Genomic DNA, 17,520 nt, shown 5'->3' with positions numbered 1-17,520 from the left:
CACAGGTTGATTCCGTCAAAGCCAATGACGACGACGACGGCAGACCGAGACGAGGCGACGGCCGACGACGACGGACGGCGACGACTGCGACCGATGACCATGAATAGCAAAGCCACTGGAGCACGGAAAGCACGGAAAACCCGTACCACTAGCACAAACGCAAAACAACGGTAGCGCCGTCGTGCTGACATCACGCTCCGCCGGCGTCTAGGCGTCTACCTCGTGCATTTTAATTAACTCTGCTTGCTGCTTGCTGTCTCCGCGTGGTGTAGTGGGGGACGTGGACGTGGGTGGCCGTGGGTGGCCCCCCAAACTGGCAAGGTGTGGCGGCGCCGTCGTCGTGTGTTTTCAGACTCGTCGTGTTCGTTCGGCACAGTGACGTCACCCTCATGGCCTCCTGCCCACTGGCCCCCTGCCCACTGCCCACCTCGGCGAGCAGTCCCTTACCTCGTGGGTGACTACTAGGACGAAGTGGGTCTGGCCAGTCACAAACAATGACTCTATAAACGCCGGTGGCAGCAGCTAGCAACTACTCCCATGCATATGCTCGTGTAAAAAAAGGTGTATGCGGTCATGGCTGGACGGCTGAGCCCGTCCCGCACCGCAGCAGCACCCTGCCGTTATCATTCCCGCACATTCCTCATGCGGCCGCCGTTGGAGCGTCCACTGCCGAAGAGTCAACATCCCCGGCTCCACTGTCAGATCCACTGTCAGATCCATCGGCATGCCGCAACGCAAACGGCTGCCCAGGGAGCTGGGCAACGAGCCGGAGCACCTCCGAGTCGTCATGCCCGAGGTTGAGCCAGCCTGCTCGGAGGCCGCTGTCCACAACAGTGGATAGGGCCCGCTCGAGACCCTCGGACCTGATTGGCGTCAAGAGATCGCCATTGACGCGTGTGTGAATGGAGTGGAGCGCGGCCAGAGCCGGAGACGGGTGAGGCGCCGGAGAAGGGTGAGGGATCCAATAAAGCATCGGATTCAAACGTTCCGGCGCGGGATATCGAGATGGGTTGTTCAAGTGGACAAGCATCAGACGTGTCAGTGTCGCTGCTGGCACGGGTCGGGTCGCGTGAGTGGAGCGCTGGCCGGTGGGCATCGCTCCAGCTCATCGTCACTCACCGTGCCGTGAGGGCCTTGACCTCGTCACTCTCGCGATCTCGCAGTGTTTGGATCTCCTCCTCGAGCGAGTCTAGTCGCTCGGCGACCATGTCTCGTCGATTTGCGTTCTTACGTGACGAGCGGTACGTCTCTCCGAGCACGAGGCCCGCGCCGACAAAGAAGAGGAACCCTTCTGCTATTGTGTTTGCGCCGTTCTGCACAGCCCTGGGGGGGTCAGCGGTGACCAGTGGTAGAGCGGGTCGAGACACGCCGAAGAAGGCGGCAGACCCACTTGGCATCGTTGAGCGGCTTGACTTTGGACGCCTCCTCGTTGAGCAGGCCCAGGCGCATCCTCGCCTCGGTGCGGTGGATCCTCTGCGCGTGTGAGCGGGGCGTGGGGCGGGCAGGCCTACCTGAGCTACGCCGATACAGATCTTGCGGAACGTCTCGTGTCTGGGGCGTGGTGTGAGCCGTCATCGGGCGCCGGGGGTCGAGCGGCGTGAGGGGAGCATGGTACCGCGGACCACCACACGACCTTGGCATCACCACATCGCACATGAGGTGATACCGCACACGACCGCTCGTCGCCCACTCACTCGGTCGCCTGCGCCTTGATGGCATTCGCGATGGGCTTGGCCAGGGTCTAAATGCGGAGGTGAGCGTGAGCCAAGAGCGTGCGTCGCGAGGTGGCTGCGGAGTGACTGCCTGCCTACCTTGACTGCCAGGCTGAAGATCTTGATGGACGCCATGGCGGGGGAGGGAGTGGGTGATGGGTAGAGCCGAGCTGCAAGTTGCGCGCGTCAATGTTATCTGGCAGAGCTGTTCCAGTTCCAGACGGTTCGGTTGCACTGCCTGCCCACTGCCTATCGGATCGCGGTCGTCTGTCTCGGCGGCGATGTCAGGCGCGCGGCGGCGCGAGCTGCTCGGCGGATCGTGCCGAAGGGCTGTCGCGTCGCGCTGCACGTGGCGTTGGTTCCGCGATCTGTCACGTGATCCCCACGCGAGCGCCACGCAAATGCCACGCGGTACTGCCGAAGCCGTCGCTTGCCGCGCTTGCCGCGTTTGCCGAAACGTCGCCTTGCAGGGTCATTGTAGCGTCGGATACAGACCGGACATGGCGATTTTGTCTGGGAATCGTTGCTAAGAGCCGCCTGCAAAGTGTGCAGACCAGCTTGCTGCTGAGCAGCACCGTCTGCGTCGCCCCCCCGCACTCGGGGTTACTCACCGCCCCGTCGGTCGAGCCTCGCCTCGGCGCAGGCGGGCCTCGGCGCAGCGGGCCTCGGTCAGCCCACGCCGCTGACGACTGCGAGGCCGACTGCTGCGAGCGGGCAAGGGCGAACAAAGCCACAAGGGCCGGCCGACCCACTACAGATTGTAGGAACACAGGGCCGGCGATGCTTGTTACCGCTGGCCCTAATAAAGATATATCAGGCGTGCGCCGGGCGCCGGCGGCGGTTCCGAGCTCGCGGTTCCCATCGGCGGCCAGTTGCGCGCGGCACGCACGCCGAGGCGCGAGAGCGGCTGACGGCATAGGTCGGCAGAGATGCGGCCGCTCGCTCGCTTGCCTGATTCTTGGCCATCGGCCAGCCTCGAGCTGCAGATTGTCAGCAGCAGCTGCGCACAGGACAAGCGTGCATGCCTGCCAGCCTGCCTGCCTTGGGTCCCCAGCCAGCATGCACGCTGCCCCAGCCAGACAGGGGCGAAAAATCAACAACGCCCACAGCGAGCGCCGGGGATACTCACCGGGCACTCGTCTCCGGGTCTAGCCAGGACGGCCCGACCGACTCGTCGTCTCGTCTGTCTGGACATTGATAACGTCGCATCGCTTCATCGCCCTCATCAACGCCATCAGCATCGTCGTCGTCGTCGTCGCCGACACACGAGCTGTACATATACCCTGGTTGACTCGCCAGTCGCCCGCCCGCCCTCCCGTCGACTCTATCGGCTTTCCCGAGGCACCAGATTATCAACCACAATGGCAGAAGCAACACAAACGTCGCCCGCCGACGCCGCCCAGACGAGCTCGGGGTGGTGGAACGGCGGCGGCAACGGCGGCGGCAACACGAGTTTCGGCGTCAACGCCGGCAAGTGAGTGCGTGGTGTTGGCACTGCTGACAACCAGCTCAACCCTCTACGTCTTCACCTTCCTCGCCATCATCATCGTGCTCGGCCTCATCGGCCTCGCGCTCGTCTTCCGCGCCATGGTCATCCGCCGCCGCCTGCACCGGCGCATCGAGGCCGCCATCGCCCGCGGCGAGGTCGTGCCGTACCAGAACCCGTTCCTGCCCAGCCGCGCCGTGCCCAAGCCGCCGGCGCCGGTGCAGCCGCTGCCGACGCTGTGGGAGAGCCAGATGAAGCTGGAAGGCGACGACTGGGAGGCGTATGTTGACGAGGAGAAGTGGGACTATGTCACGGTGAGTGGGGCGGCGTGGGGCGCCGATGCGGTGGGGGCCGATGCGGTGCAGTGGCGCCGGCGAGTGGCTGGCTACGGCTCGCGACTACGGCCCTGATGCTGCGGGCGGCCCCCGATGGTGGAAGTGGACGTTGCTGACAATCCAGCCCGTCGGCCTGTACACAGTCCACGCGGCGGCCGACGACGACGACAAGCCGCGGCCGGTGATGCAGGTGCCGTCGCTGTGGTCCGAGCTGGGCGAGGCCTTCCGGGAGATGGTCCCGCGGCCCGGTCGTCGCCGGCGCCGGCGCGCGAGCGGCGAGACGGCAGCAGCGAGGCCGAGCACCGACGCCGGCGTGCTCCAGCCGCCAGAGGTCGCCGACGCTCCCGCCGCGATGCAGGAGGCGCTGGTCGGCGTGCTCATCGCGCTGCCCTTCCAGCAGCGCGATTCCGAGCTGTGGCGCCCGCTCGTCGCCGACGACGCCGAGGTGCCCGACGTGTGCCTCGGCGTCATGGAGGTGGTGACGGTGGACGGGGGTGACGCCGAGAAGGTGGGCTTTGAGGGGTTGGCGTCGCCGCGGGTGCCGGGAGTTTAGGCGGCGAGGAGGCGAGGCGGTCGGCGTCGCCGGGCCGCGGCCGCCAGCGTGGCCGCCGACGTCGACCACCGCGGGCACGCCGACGTCGCCCGCCACAATCTGTACATTACTCCGGTCTTTAGAGCACATGTCATTGTTACACTGGGCGTGGGTGTGGGCGGGGTGGGCACGGGGGCGTGGCGGGGCGTGGCAGCGTGCGTCGCCTCAAGCTGGATCCATCGCTCATGCGAGCAGCGCCCAGCAGCAAATGTATGACCACCACGACGTCGCCGGCGCCGGCGCCCCATGCAGGCACGCCGCAGCCCACCGCCAGATTCGATGTCCTGGTCTCAGGTCGCACCAGCGCGGCCCCAGCCGCCCGGTGCCCGAGGACGGGATCTGCCCCAGTCTGTCCGGTCGGCCCGAGGGTGCATCGAATCAAAGCCAGTCTGCACGGTGGGCCGGGGAGTTGCGTTTGCGTGCTCTGCGTTGTGTGTGTGGTGTGTGTGGTGTGTGTGGCGGCTGATGATGTGCGACGCCACGCCCGGCCGAGTGTGGCAGAGGGCGTGGGGCGCGCCGAGGCCACACACCCGCGCCCGACGATGCCCTCAGCCTGCTGCCCGCCGCTGCACTCAGCCCCGAAGCGGCCTCTGTCCTCCTCACACCTCCTCACCATCCCACCTTTACCGACACCATGCCCCGCCACTCGGACCACAGCCGCAAGCGCAAGCGCAGTAGCACGCACCAGCCCCACGCCAACGCCGCAGCACAAGACAAGCGACCACAAGTCAAGCCGCCACGCCTGAAGGCCGGCGCCGTCGTCCTCCTCCGCCGCCGCGACCGGCCGCGCGCGCTCGCCCTCGTCCGCAACGCCGGAGAACGGCTGCACGTGCAGCTCGCGCGCCGCTCCGAGCTCCTGCCCGGCGAGGTGCTCCTCCTCCCCTCGTGCGCCGACGTGTCCCCGCGCGCCGTGGTGCGTGTGGTGCGCGCACGCGCGCGCTGGGCGTTTGATGCGGCGCAGCTGGCCTGGAGTGATGCCGGGGCGTGTGCGTGCGCTGCGAGGCGGGGGGCGGCTGCGGAAGGGGCGGAAGTGGTCGACGGGGTGGTGATTGTCGGAGGGGAGGCGGCACACCCCGGCGACTTGGTGTTCCTGCGCAGCGACGGCCCCGCCGCGCTGGGCGTGCTCACCCGCCGCGCGTGCACCGTCCCCAGTGAGGGGCCGAGCGCCGGCACGCTCAAGATCCGCCGGCTCGGCCGCGTGGTCTCGCTCCCGGGCGCGGTGGGCGTGTCCGAGGTGAGTGCGGCGACGAGCAGGCTGACCGCAGCGCCGGCTCTACCTCACCGACACGGTCGCGCGCGTCCCTCTCGCCGACGTGCTCGGCCGCGGGGAGCTCAACGCGGCCACCCCCGAGAGCTTCACCTGCGCCGAGCGGCTCGCGAACGGCCGCCCACACCACTACGCCAGCCTGACCCCCGCCACGCTGACCGCTTGCGCGCCCTGCAGCGACGCCGCTGCCACCGCCGCGGCTGAGAACCGTGCCTTCGCCAGCCTCAGGCTCAACACCGCCGACCTGTACGCCGGGGGCGGGGGCAGCGTGCTCGGCGCGCTCAGGGGGGGCTGGAGCGTGCGGCACGCGGTCGACGCGGACCCGGTCTGTTCCGCGACTCTGGCCGCGAACGCTGCGCTCCGGGGCGTCGGGGTGCGCGAGATGAGCGTTGCGGCGTATACGCGGACCGCGAGGCCAGGCAAGATCGCGCTCGTGTTTGCCGGCCCGCCGTGGTGAGGCAGCACCGTGCGTGGTGTGGTGCTGACCCGTATTAGCCAAGGCCACTCCGGCGCAAACCGCCACCGCGCCCCGCACGACCCGCGCAACCTCGAGCTCTATGCCGCGCTCTCCGCCATCGCGCGGCTGCACCCCGACGCCGCCGTGCTCGAGAACGTCCCGCGCGCAAAGGACGAGCACGGGAGCGTAAACTACGCGCGTGAGGCCGTCGCGCGCCTCCTCACCATGGGGTGGGTGGCTGGCCTGCGCCGCTGACGGAAGGTACCAGGCGCGCGTGGCGCTCCTCGACGCGGCGAGCTACGGCGCGCCGCAGGCCCGCGTGCGGCTCTTCATCCTCGCTGCGCGCCGCGGCCTCCCCCTCCCCCGCTTCCCGGCCCCGACGCACGCCGCGGCCCAGCCGCGTACCCTCCTCCACCTCGACGGGGAGGCGCACGCCCTCGTGCCCGGCGCTTGCGCCGCCCCCCTGCCGGCGATCAGCGCGGCCGAGGTCATCAGCGACCTGCCGCGTGAGTCCTGTCCGCGCGGCCGCTGACCCCAGCGTTTGAGATACCCCGCGCGGCCGGGGGCGCAGAGTACCGCTGGTCCGAGTGGCGCGGACACGGACAGGCCCTCGGCTTCCCCCGCCCCGTGCCGTACGCGCGCGCGCCGGCAAACGACTTCCAGCGCGCCATGCGCGCCGACCGGACCCGGCTCCGCGACCATGTCATCCGCCCGCCGGCCGACGCCGAGGTCGACGTGTGTGTGTGCATGGTGGGTGATGGCTGACGGCTCCGCAGCATCCGCGAGGCGTTCCGCGTCGACGGCCACACGCTGCCTGGTGAGTTTGTGCCAGGCCCCGCTGACCCCAGGGCCGTGCCGCCGCGCCGACCCACACCGCCCCATCACCACCCTCCTCACGTCTTCGCGCCCCAATGGCAAGGGCACGGGCGTGATTCATTTCAATGCAAGTGACCACCGACGCCCGCTGCACCCCGCGCCCGCTGACACCCCGCAGCAGCAGCGCACCTTCACAGTGGCCGAACGAAAGCGCTTCCAGGGGTTCCCAGACGACTACCGCTTCGTCGGCGGCATCAAGGCCGCAAACACCATGCTCGGAAACGCCGTCGCCGTTCCCGTGGCCGAGGCCATCTGCCGCCAGATCAAGAGCGACCTGTACTTCGACTTCTGGCGCGCAGAGGGCAAGCCGGACACGAAGACCTTCTGGCGTCGCTGGCGTAAGGCGCACCCCGTCCTCGACTAGACTCACTAGGAGCACCTGCCCTCGCCTTCTTCGCACTTATGCATTGTGGTATCACTCGGATGTATCTTTCGCCTCCGGTATGGATGGTACAACCTCGGCGTCGGCGGCGTCGGCGGCGTCTTTTGGCGGGGGTGGTGGTGTGGCGGCGTCCGCGTCCGCGTCGGCGGCGTCGTCGGCGCCCGCGCCGTCGTTGGGCGATGCAATGGTGTCTGGGGGAGGGGTGGTGGCGACAGCGTCCTTGGCGGGCTCGGGAGCAGCAGCGTCCTTGCTGGCGTCGGGGGTGGTGGTCGCAGCGTCCTTGTCGGGGGTAGTGGAAGCATCCTTGGCATCGTCCTCGGCCGGCGGAGTAGTGGGAACGTCCTTGGGGGCGTCGTCGGCGTCGGCGGCCTTCTCAGCCTTGTCGGCATCCTTGTCGGCAGCCTTGTCGGCATCCTTGTCGGCAGCCTTGTCGGCATCCTTGTCGGTGGGCTTCTCTGCCGCATCGGCAGGCTTCTCCCCCGCCGCCCCAGCCTCCGGTCTCTCCGCCCTCTCCGCCACAGACTCCACCGCCACCCGCTCGGCACTCTCGCTCGACGCCCGCGGCTTGTCCGGCTTGGCCGCAGCCTGGGCCGCAAGCTTGGCCTTCAACCGCGCCTCAAGCGACAGCCGTGGCTTTGGCGTGGGTGGGATTGGCCGTGGCTCCTCGATCTTGGTCGGGGACGGCGGCGCGGCAGCCTTGGTCGGGGACGGCGGCGTCGCGGTCTTGGTCGGCGACGGTGGGGCGACCGCGGACGGCGAAAGTGGATCCTCCGCCGCGGCTACCGGCAGGTCCTTCTCCGGCGGTGTGGGGCTCTTGAGCTCCGGTTCGGGCGACTTGGACGGCGGCTCAGGCGACTTGACCTCAGGCGACGGCACTCGCTCCGGAGACTTTGGCGGTGCGGAGAAATAACTCGGTGCTGGCGACCTCGGCGCGGGAGACGTCGACCACTCCGCGTACTTGACCGCAGGTAACGGCGTCTTGCTCTTCTCCGGCGTCTTGGGCGCCTCAGACTCCTCTTTAACCTCAGCACTCTGCGTCAACTCGGCCTGCTTCTCCTCACTCGCCCGGCCAGTTGCAGCCCCGCCGTTTGCACCGGCCTCTTCCTCCTTGCTCTCGTAGTGGTCACCACTTGGCACTGCCTCTGTTAGGATATCCCCGTCCTCGTCGTCATCCTCGACAGCCTCCGTACCCTCGTCCGCGCCCGCGCTTGGCACAGTGTCGTTGTTTGACGAGCCGTTTCGGCGCAGCAGGCCGCGCATTCCCTTCCGTGGTGTCGCCTTGTCCTTGACGAGGGTCTCCAGGGACGAGACAGCCGTGCCGGCCTCGGTCAGTGGACCCAGCTTCGCGTTGATGTACGCCGCGTCCATCGCCATGCTGCATGGTCAGCCGCGGTCGCACGCCAGCCACACAACTTACCGCTTCTTCGCATCCTCAGACTTGAACTCGACCTTGGTGAACTCCTCGCTCAGGCGGTGCACGCTCGCGGCCAGGACCTGCGACATGACACCTTCCACAGTTGCCTGCGACAAGTACTTTGACAAGACCTTGTGCAGTGTTTGCGTCTCCTTTGTAAGCATGAGGGCGTACTGCCGTGGTCCGTCGCGCCCAGCTGCCGCCTCCCAGTCGATCTCCCTCAGCTCGCCACAGTGCACGGCTAACCGGTCGGCCATGATGGCGACGAGCTTGGCGTGGATCTCGTTCTGGTGCTCCTGGTAGTCCCGCTTGAGCTTGTCAAACTCGATGAGCATGACGGCTTGCTTAGGATTCAAGTGTCGTCGGATGAACTCGCGGATGTAGGGGATGAGAGCGATGATAATGGAGAGGGACTGGGAGGCGAGGGCTGCGGTGTGAGTAGAGGCAATCAAGTGCTTACGCACCAAGATGCTTCGCTGTAATGTTCTTCAAGCCAGCAGAGCGCATGGCTCCAGCGCCAAGCACCACTTGACACGTTCTCGAGTTGAACGACTTGAGGAATTCAATGATACGCGCCATGACATCGGTGCAGACGAGCTCGACGTTGACCACGACGCCGAGGTACTCGGCCAGCAGCTGCAGAGACTCGGACGTCGCCTTGACGGCAAAGTACGACTTGTCCTCAATCTGCACCACCTTGGCGTTGCCTTTGGGCGTGTCGCCGTTGGCCGCGCCGTTGGCAGCCTGGCGAGGAGGCACAAAGCACTCTGGTGGGTCGTTGACGGCAGCCTCGATGAACAGGTTGACAGCGTGCTGTGTTGCTGGAGGGATGTCGACCTGCACCCACGTCTCGTCCTCGACCAGCTTGGCCGACTTGGTGAGCCGCTGACCATGATAGGTCATGAGGAACTGCCTTGCCTGCTGGGCAGCAACACCGCGCAGCGACACGATCATCCGCTTGGCCATGGTTTCGGTGGCAACGACAAACGCCCAGCTCTCGCCAAAGATCTCAACAAACTGCTCGATGGGTAACGACGCGTTCTGCTCCGAGCGGACAGACAGAATCTTCGAGGAGCGCGTGTTGGCCAACTCGCAGGCGGCGCCGAGGACATCGGCGGGGTCGAAGGGTGATGCGTCGAGCGCCCTGAGCGGTGCGTTCGGGCCCGAGCTATGTGCGATCGAAAGCGGGGTGATGGAACTGAAGGATTAGGACGCTCACGGACAAAGCCAACCCACCTGCTCTCCTCCAGGATCGCCGCCATCTCATCGCCCATCTGCTGGACAAGATTCAGACGCGACAGCATGGAGCCGTACATCCTCCGTGCGACGTCGACGAACTGGACATGGCTCATGGCTTGCAGAGACTCTGCGAGGCTGTGGCCGCGTCCTTCTCCGGTGCCATCTGTGTCGTCCTCGGCGTTGGACACTGGCAGGTGCTGATGGTGTCAGCCACATCTGGCGATTTCAACCTACCTGTCGGCCACCCTCCCTAATGGCGGTGGTGACAGCCGTCCGCCAGACCCCAGCCAGAGTGTCGACCCGCCCACATCGTAACAAGCCGCCGAGCATGGGGCCAACCTTGGCGCGAAGGTTGTCGGCATCAAACTCCTCGCCCCTGTCGGCATCTGACAAAAACGCGAGCAGCACGGCTCCCAGAGCGCCGTCCAGTTGCGAGGCAATGTTGGACATGAGGGCCGAGATGGCCATGGGCAGATTGGCGAACGCTGGCAGTGTCGTTAATGGCAATGTCGAGCTCGCTGCTGGTGGCTCTTCACCCTCCTCCGATTGTGCTATTGTCGCGCCATTTCTGTCCCACCAACGAACAACGTCCTCAACGTAGCCCAGAGCACCGAACCAGTCGCCGTGGTCGGCGAGGTCCTTGGCGATGCGCAGAATGTCGTCGAGCTCTGCGACGCGTTTGATGCCGTGTTCCGTAATCCTCAGTGACCGCAGCCTTGTCTGTGCGTCGATTATTTCGAGCCCTTTGCGGGCCTGCTCCCCACCAACTTCGCCCAGCGACGACTTCAGGTCGGCGATGCGTGTCAGACAAGATGATGACTCCGAGTTGAGGTCCTGGAGATTTGATAGAGCCGAGAAGAAGGCTGATGAACGGAGAGTGATCTCGTGCACCAGGTGGCTCTCGAGGTTGTCGAGGTATGTCGACAGCGACTCCTGCACTGCGTCGTCTCTGGATCCCTTTGATGACGACGCACCAGTCTCCATGACCTCTGCCCAGGTGGCCGGGTTGGCGAGATCAAAACCAGTGTCAAAGAATGTCGCTGGGATATCATCCAGGGATGGCAGGTCGGCCTTGGCAGTCTTCTTGGCCACGAGGTCGAGGTCGGACGGGCCCTGCGACTCTGCAGCAGCGGCCATCGACGCCGTCTGTTGCGCCGTTACAAACGACTCGTACAGCGGTGTGATCGTCTGGAGGTACGAGTCATAGTGTGATCGTGGCAGCGGCTTTGGTAGCATTGGTGGCGGCTGGGCGAGCGGAGGGAGCGGCTTGCGCGATGCTCGCAGCGGGTTGGCCCTCCTCGTCGGGTGCGCGAGGACGGTCGAGATGGCTGGGGTCGGCATCAGTCGCGTGCCCCACCGGCCAAGCTCCAGTACCCACCGTTGAAGCCGCGCCTGTCGACGCCATCGTCGACGTGCGCGTCGACATCGAGCTTCCATGATACAATGTTGAGCGAGCTCGCATCTGCTGGAGGCTCCCAGGTAATATCGCCGTACGACGTCTCGAGCACGCTGGCCGCTGTGCCGTCGATCTCGGAGAAGAATGACTCTGAAGCTGGGGGCGACGAGGGCACTGGCGTTGGCGTCGCCGCCAGGTCGCGGGCCACGGCGTTGACGACCTGGTGAGGTAGAGGCGATGGCCCGCCCGACGCGACTTGTGGCTTGGACATTTGGGAGCGTCACTGTGGGGTCCCTTGGGACCGCTGTGTGTGCTGTGTCCAGTTGGAGTCGGGGTGGTGCAGGTGGGTCACGTCGTCGCCTCGAGCTTTGGTGATTGTGATTGTGATTGTGGGTCGAGGGGTTGAGCGCGTCGAGAATGGGCAGGTCGCTCGTCTTGGTCGTCGTCCACCGCTGTACCGCTGGCTGGCTGGTGTCATGGTGTCAAGCCAGGTCGCCTCTCAGGGACAACTCACGTGTCAATCACGGGCGGCGGTCTGGGCGGCGGCAGAGATTGCTTCCGTTAGATCTCGCGTGGCAACACGTGGGATTGCCTCCGCTCGGTCCGGTGGCGTCAACTTGGCACCGTGGTTGCCTGCAAGATTTTGCTGGCCAGGTCTCGGCGTCGCCGGCGCTCCTCTCCGCCACGGACATCGATTCGACTCAGGCACCTGGCCTCAGATGGGTACGCACTCTGGCAGTGATTTTGAATCTTCCAACTGACCACCACCTCTTAGAGTTTTTAGAATGCATAATCTCTTTTGGCACTCGCCTCCCGGCGCAACCACTCACCTTGTACATTCCTAGAACCCACTCTCCAGTCGGGTAACACAGAAACTGTAGACTGTGAGCACGAAAAGAGAGCACCCTCAAGCGGCTCGCATCACATCTCCCCATCGCGCAAATCGCTCACACTTCGCTCCTCACCCAGACCATGTGTGGAATCATCGGTATCCTTCTTCACGACCCCCTCGCGACCCAGACGGTCCAGGCCGGCGTCGAGCTGTAAGCAGGACCAGTGTGCTAGGCAGCATGCCCTAACCGTGTTTGCAGCGCCGAGGGTCTGTCGCTCCTCCAGCACCGGTAAGTACCGACGCGTCGTGTGCACGTTTTGCCACCATCTCACACCCTCGCAGTGGCCAGGACGCGGCCGGTGTCGTCACCTGCGGCTCGGGTGGTCGCTTCTACCAGGTCAAGGCCAACGGTATGGTCCGCGACGTCTTTGACTCGCAGGCCATCCAAGGGCTCAAGGGCTACATGGGCGTCGGACACGGTGAGCCTGAAGCGAGTCCCCATCGACCTGCAGCTGACCCCCTGCAGTCCGCTACCCCACCGCTGGTGGCTCGGACCACGCGGAAGCGCAGCCCTTCTACGTCAACTCGCCGTATGGAATCACCTTTGCTCATGTGAGTGGCACTACTCGAAGCAGGAGGGGTACGCCGCGGTCAATGCAGAACCCGGTGCCCCTTCGGCTTTGCAAGGTATTTGGAATCGGCTAACCTGGGTCTTCTGACAGAACGGCAACCTCATCAACACGCCCGCGCTCCGCCAGTACCTCGATGCCGACGCGCACAGGCACATCAACACCAACTCCGACTCGGAGTGCCTGCTCAACATCCTGGCCGACAACCTCCAGAAGACGGGCAAGTTCCGTATCAACGAGGAGGACATCTTCAAGGCCATTGGCGACCTCATGGGCACCGTCAAGGGCGCGTACGCCTGTGTCGCCATGCTCGCTGGCTTTGGCCTCATTGCGTTCCGTGACCCCAACGGTATCCGCCCCGTCGGTATCGCGACCCGCAACGGCGCGCGCGGTGGCACCGACTACCTCATTGCCAGCGAGAGCGTCGTTGCGCAGGGTCTGAGCTTTGACGGCTGGGACGATGTCAAGGCCGGTGAGGCCGTCATCATCACCCGCGACGGTGGCCTCTCGCGCCGTGTTGTGGCCGAGCCCCAGCCTTTCGCGCCCGACATTTTCGAGCACGTCTACTTTGCCCGTCCCGACTCGACCATCGACGGCATCAGCGTGTACCGCTCGCGCATGGCCATGGGAGAGCTCCTTGCCGAGAACGTTGAGCGCGAGCTCGAGAAGGCCAACCTCAAGGTTGACGTCGTGATTCCCGTTCCCGACACGTCGCGTGTGGCCGCTCTCCAGCTCGCCCAGCACCTTGGCCTCCCTTACCGCGAGGGCTTTGTCAAGAACCGCTACATCGGACGCACTTTCATCATGCCCGGCCAGTCGGAGCGCCGCAAGAACGTCCGCCGCAAGCTCAACGCCATGCCCATGGAGTTTGCTGGCAAGACTGTTCTGCTCGTTGACGACTCGATCGTCCGTGGCACTACGTCCAAGGAGATCATCCAGATGGCGCGTGACGTCGGAGCCAAGAAGGTGATCATCGCATCATGCGCACCTCCCATCCGTCACTCGAACGTTTACGGCATTGACATGCCCTCGCCCCACGAGCTTGTCGCCTACGGCCGTACGACCGAGGAGATTGCCGAGTACATTGGCGCCGACCTGGTCATCTACCAGACGCTCGACGACCTTGTCAAGTCATGTTCCATGTTCAACCCCGCCATCAAGCAGTTTGACTGCTCGGTCTTCACTGGCGACTACATCACGGGCGGCGTCGACGAGCACTACCTCGAGTACGTCGAGCGCCTGCGCAACGACAAGGCCAAGGCCAAGAAGGGCGGGCTCAAGCTCGACCTTGACGCGGCGCCCAACGGCAAGCCTGCGACGGCCAACGGACCCGACGGCGTCGTTGGCTTGGCCAACCACTCGCCAAAGCTTGGCCCGACCGGCATGGCCTCGCCCAACGACACTGTCGGTCTCCACAACAGCATCCACGGCCACTAGAGGCCTGCCTACCCATAGCCCCCTAGGCAAGGGCATGTGTATAGACAATCAGCCAATCTACCTACAATCAACAAAAAACCGAGGGTGCATCTGTGTTGGATACCCGCATCAGGTGATACCCTTTGTGATGCATTGAATCGATACGGCGGGGAGGAGTGGGTGTCGCGGAGTGGCTGTGAGCATGAGCGATGAGGAAGCTACAAGGTGATAGAGTTGAAGTGTCCAAGGCGATATCCAAGTGCCACGATACACATGTCAGTGGGATCAGAATCAACCTGTATCGCCCGCTTGGACACAGGCGGTCAGATGGGTCAGAATAGAGCGAGCATTGGTGAGCAGCAACGATCCTCACAACCCTACTCACTCCAATACCTCCTACACGCCCCCCCCCCCCCACTTCACTCCATACCCATGCATCCGTGGTCTATCCTTTTGCTTACTGGAACTCGGGGAGGCAGTGCTCTCCAGGGCCATAAGGCTTGGTGGTCAATGATGTGAGGCCGGCCGAGTTCTCCGCCGTGTGCCTGCTGCTCTGGGGGCCGACCTTGGGCTTCTCGCCCTTTGCCAGCGCGTCGAGGATCTTGATGGTGGACTCGGGGGTAAGGTCCTCAAAGTAGTCGTCGTTGATCTGCATCACTACGGCGTGTTAGCGGGTACACGGCCTCTGCACACGCGGCGCAACTCACTCGGGGCGTTCGAGCAGGCACCCAGACACTCGACCTCGAGGAATGTGAACTTGCCGTCCTTGGTCGTCTGGCCCGACTTGACGCCAAGGTGGCCCTGGATCGCGTCGAGGATCTTGTCCGAGCCACAGCCGCCGAGCACGCACGGCGTCGTCGTGCAGAGCTGGACAAAGTTGGGCGCGACCGGCTCGCGGTTGTACATGGTGTAGAAGGACGCGACCTGGGGGGGCGTTAGCACTCGGCCGGCGTACGGTCAAGCCTCGCGCACCTCGTACACGCGCATCGGGTTCATGTCGAGGATCTTGGCCACCTCGTTCATGACGCTGATCGACGTCCAGCCGTTGTTCTGGCGCTGGCCAATGTCGAGCACGGGCATGACGGCCGCCTTCTTGTACTGGACGGGGTAGCGGCTGATGACCGTCTCGACCTTCTTCATGTTCTCGGGCGTGAACTCGAAGGGGATCGAGGCGTTGTTGTGCGCCGAGTCGCGGTGCTGGGTGGGGTAAGCGTCGGCCAGGTTGGCTTGTTGCAACTCACAACCATGAGGTTGTCGGAGCGCACGGCGCTCGACGAGGCAAACGTCCTGCGGCCGGCGGCGCGGGTGGCGGAGCGGAGGACGGAGCGGACGGCCGACATGGTGAGGGTGGGTGGGGGTGGAGTGGGAGTGGTGTGGACGCGATGGAGACGTTGTGTGTGGTCGTTACGACTTGGCCCGGAGCAGCGAGCGAGCGAGAGCCAGGCTGCGAGTCCGAGCCACGCCCGGCGCGATATTGCCCAATGCTCGTTGGATGGCACTGCCAGGTGCAGGCGGAAGCATTTTTCAGCAATTAACCTGGCCTTTATTTTCTGTCATTTCTCCCGTCTGGCGGGTATTCCAGCCAATGATCTCGATGACATATGACGTCCGGGGCCCAAAATCGCCACTAGCCACCGACGACGAGGCGGCCGGCATCTCACACGCCTCCGTCCATCGCACTCACTCCCACTAGCTGCCCCCCATGTCCTCCTCCGCGTTCAGGTCCCTCGGGGCGCGGGTAGTCCCCCTATCTGCCGCGGCGGCGGCCACGTTCGCAGCATACACGCTGCACAGTAGCGGAGGGACACGGTGGACCGTCAAGCTCGACGACACGCCGTTCGAGCTCGTGGCCAACCAGCCGCTCAAGGTCCCGCGCATCAACTTTGCCGGCGTGCCGTCGACCATCACGCCGCTCGTCTGGGGCAACAACGAGTACCAGACGCTGCTGCCCGACGCCAGCAAGCGCATCCTCAAGGCCCCGACGTTTGCCACGCACCTCGGCGCCACGCCGCTGCGCGACCTGATGATCCAGGAGAAGTATGGCGCCGCGATCGACGCGCGCGGCGACCTGTGGATGTGGGGCGCGGGCCACGACCCCTCGGGCAACGTGAACCGCTCGCTCCGGGGCAAGGTGGGTCGCATGTGCGACACGGCTAACCCCCAGAAACTCAAGACGATCGCCGCGGCGCCGGGCAAGGTCTTCGTGCTCAGCAAGGACGGACGGCTCTTCGTCGTGTCGGCGGACCGCGCGTTCCAGGACCGCGGCAAGGCCCCGCGCAACTGGTGGAAGAAGCTCACGACGCGCGACCCGCTCGTCGACTTTGTGCGGCTCAAGGCCGACGACTTCCGCTGGGGCGAGGCGTGGCAGCAGATCTCGGTCGGCCGGCACCACCTGCTGGCCGTGACGAACAAGGGCCGCACGTTCTCGCTGCCCCTGTCCAACGCGGCCAACACGCACCGCCAGCTCGGCACAAAGCAGGTGTTTGCAACGGTCCCCGCCGACCCCGTCGAGGCGATCGCAGAGTCGCCCGACCTGCCGCCAGAGTCGGACCCGCGCTTCGCGACAAAGCTCACCGAGATCCCGGCGCTGTCGGGCATCCGCATCGCGCAGGTCGCGGCGTCGGACCGCTCGTCGTTTGTGCGCACGCCCGAGGGGCGCGTGCTCGGGTTCGGCGCAAACGACTTTGGCCAGATCGGCCTGGGGCAGTACTCGACCGTCGCCATCGTCCCCACCCCCGTCGAGATCCAGCTGTCCAAGGCGTACCCCTCGGGCACGACGGTCAAGTGCACGGCCGTGGCCGCGGGCGCGCAGTCGACGCTCTTCACCGTCGAGCGGACCGACGCCAAGTTGGCCGTGCCGCTCGTCGACGTGCTGTCGTGCGGCAACGGCCAGAGCGGCACCCTCGGCAACGCGCTCTGGAGCTCGGCCATGTTCGCGCCGCAACGGGTCAAGAGGTAGGTTTTGAGTCCAACCAGCGCTGACCGGCAGCGTATCCGGACTGCAGGAGTATTCCGAGAAGACGCAGTCGCTCGTGCCGCTCGGCGTCTACTCGCTGTCCATCTCGCCATCACCCAACACGCACGCGTTCGCCGCCATCAACAGCGTGCAGAACGCCGACGCAAAGGCCGTCAAGGCAGGCCTGTTTGGCCGCGACGTCATGGAGTGGGGAGGAAACACAGACTACCAGCTCGGCAACGGCAAGCGCTCGTCGCTCGCCGTGCCCGCGTACCTCGAGTCGCCGCTCCCCCGCGCCGCCGACAAGGTCGCCGAGAAGCCCGACGGCGAGGTCGTCGCCCGCCTCTCGCTTCACCAGAACACGGCAGACGCCTTCGACCTCGAGGGCAACCTCATCAAGCGCGGCGTGCGCGCAGAGGAGACGATTGTCGCGGGCTACTCATGTTCCGTTCTGTACAACAAGATTGTGTCGTAGGCATAAGCAGCAGGGTAATCAGGGAATGAATGCATACAACAGGAGTGGTGTGTAGT

The 17,520-nt window shown here is 65.3% G+C and overlaps 7 protein-coding genes across 7 annotated transcripts; 4 read left to right on the top strand and 3 right to left on the bottom strand.

The window, feature by feature from the left end:
• Nucleotides 1-640: 640 nt before the first annotated feature.
• Nucleotides 641-1,847, bottom strand: Q8F55_008050 (uncharacterized protein; the record flags this gene model as incomplete). Its single annotated transcript, XM_069356454.1, has 6 exons — nt 641-863; nt 1,120-1,323; nt 1,391-1,473; nt 1,512-1,551; nt 1,695-1,741; nt 1,812-1,847. 6 exons carry the CDS (start codon nt 1,845-1,847, stop codon nt 641-643), a joined length of 633 nt encoding a protein of 210 aa, XP_069206295.1.
• Nucleotides 1,848-3,073: 1,226 nt separating this feature from the next.
• Nucleotides 3,074-4,086, top strand: Q8F55_008049 (uncharacterized protein; the record flags this gene model as incomplete). The annotated part of the gene is made up of 3 exons (XM_069356453.1): nt 3,074-3,186; nt 3,221-3,512; nt 3,658-4,086. 3 exons carry the CDS (start codon nt 3,074-3,076, stop codon nt 4,084-4,086), a joined length of 834 nt encoding a protein of 277 aa, XP_069206294.1.
• Nucleotides 4,087-4,759: 673 nt separating this feature from the next.
• On the top strand, nt 4,760-7,089 carry Q8F55_008048 (uncharacterized protein; the record flags this gene model as incomplete). The annotated part of the gene is made up of 7 exons (XM_069356452.1): nt 4,760-5,359; nt 5,391-5,845; nt 5,888-6,079; nt 6,111-6,355; nt 6,388-6,586; nt 6,626-6,666; nt 6,863-7,089. 7 exons carry the CDS (start codon nt 4,760-4,762, stop codon nt 7,087-7,089), a joined length of 1,959 nt encoding a protein of 652 aa, XP_069206293.1.
• A 51-nt stretch (nt 7,090-7,140) lies between these two features.
• On the bottom strand, nt 7,141-11,427 carry Q8F55_008047 (uncharacterized protein; the record flags this gene model as incomplete). The annotated part of the gene is made up of 6 exons (XM_069356451.1): nt 7,141-8,482; nt 8,525-8,948; nt 8,986-9,719; nt 9,758-9,957; nt 9,995-11,088; nt 11,139-11,427. 6 exons carry the CDS (start codon nt 11,425-11,427, stop codon nt 7,141-7,143), a joined length of 4,083 nt encoding a protein of 1,360 aa, XP_069206292.1.
• A 701-nt stretch (nt 11,428-12,128) lies between these two features.
• Nucleotides 12,129-14,054, top strand: ADE4 (amidophosphoribosyltransferase; the record flags this gene model as incomplete). The annotated part of the gene is made up of 5 exons (XM_069356450.1): nt 12,129-12,199; nt 12,248-12,277; nt 12,331-12,467; nt 12,515-12,600; nt 12,711-14,054. 5 exons carry the CDS (start codon nt 12,129-12,131, stop codon nt 14,052-14,054), a joined length of 1,668 nt encoding a protein of 555 aa, XP_069206291.1.
• A 436-nt stretch (nt 14,055-14,490) lies between these two features.
• Nucleotides 14,491-15,373, bottom strand: NUO24 (NADH:ubiquinone oxidoreductase 24; the record flags this gene model as incomplete). Its single annotated transcript, XM_069356449.1, has 4 exons — nt 14,491-14,690; nt 14,741-14,957; nt 15,006-15,230; nt 15,275-15,373. 4 exons carry the CDS (start codon nt 15,371-15,373, stop codon nt 14,491-14,493), a joined length of 741 nt encoding a protein of 246 aa, XP_069206290.1.
• Nucleotides 15,374-15,735: 362 nt separating this feature from the next.
• On the top strand, nt 15,736-17,464 carry Q8F55_008044 (uncharacterized protein; the record flags this gene model as incomplete). Its single annotated transcript, XM_069356448.1, has 3 exons — nt 15,736-16,164; nt 16,198-16,988; nt 17,023-17,464. The coding sequence occupies 3 exons, from the start codon at nt 15,736-15,738 to the stop codon at nt 17,462-17,464; spliced, it is 1,662 nt and encodes a 553-aa protein (XP_069206289.1).
• Between the last annotated feature and the right edge of the window lie 56 nt (nt 17,465-17,520).

Source organism: Vanrija albida, assembly GCF_041260175.1.
Source record: "Vanrija albida strain AlHP1 chromosome Unknown contig_6, whole genome shotgun sequence".
NCBI lineage: Eukaryota > Fungi > Basidiomycota > Tremellomycetes > Trichosporonales > Trichosporonaceae > Vanrija > Vanrija albida.
Note: the sequence above shows the minus strand (reverse complement) of the source record. Positions and strands in the feature narration are given on the sequence as shown.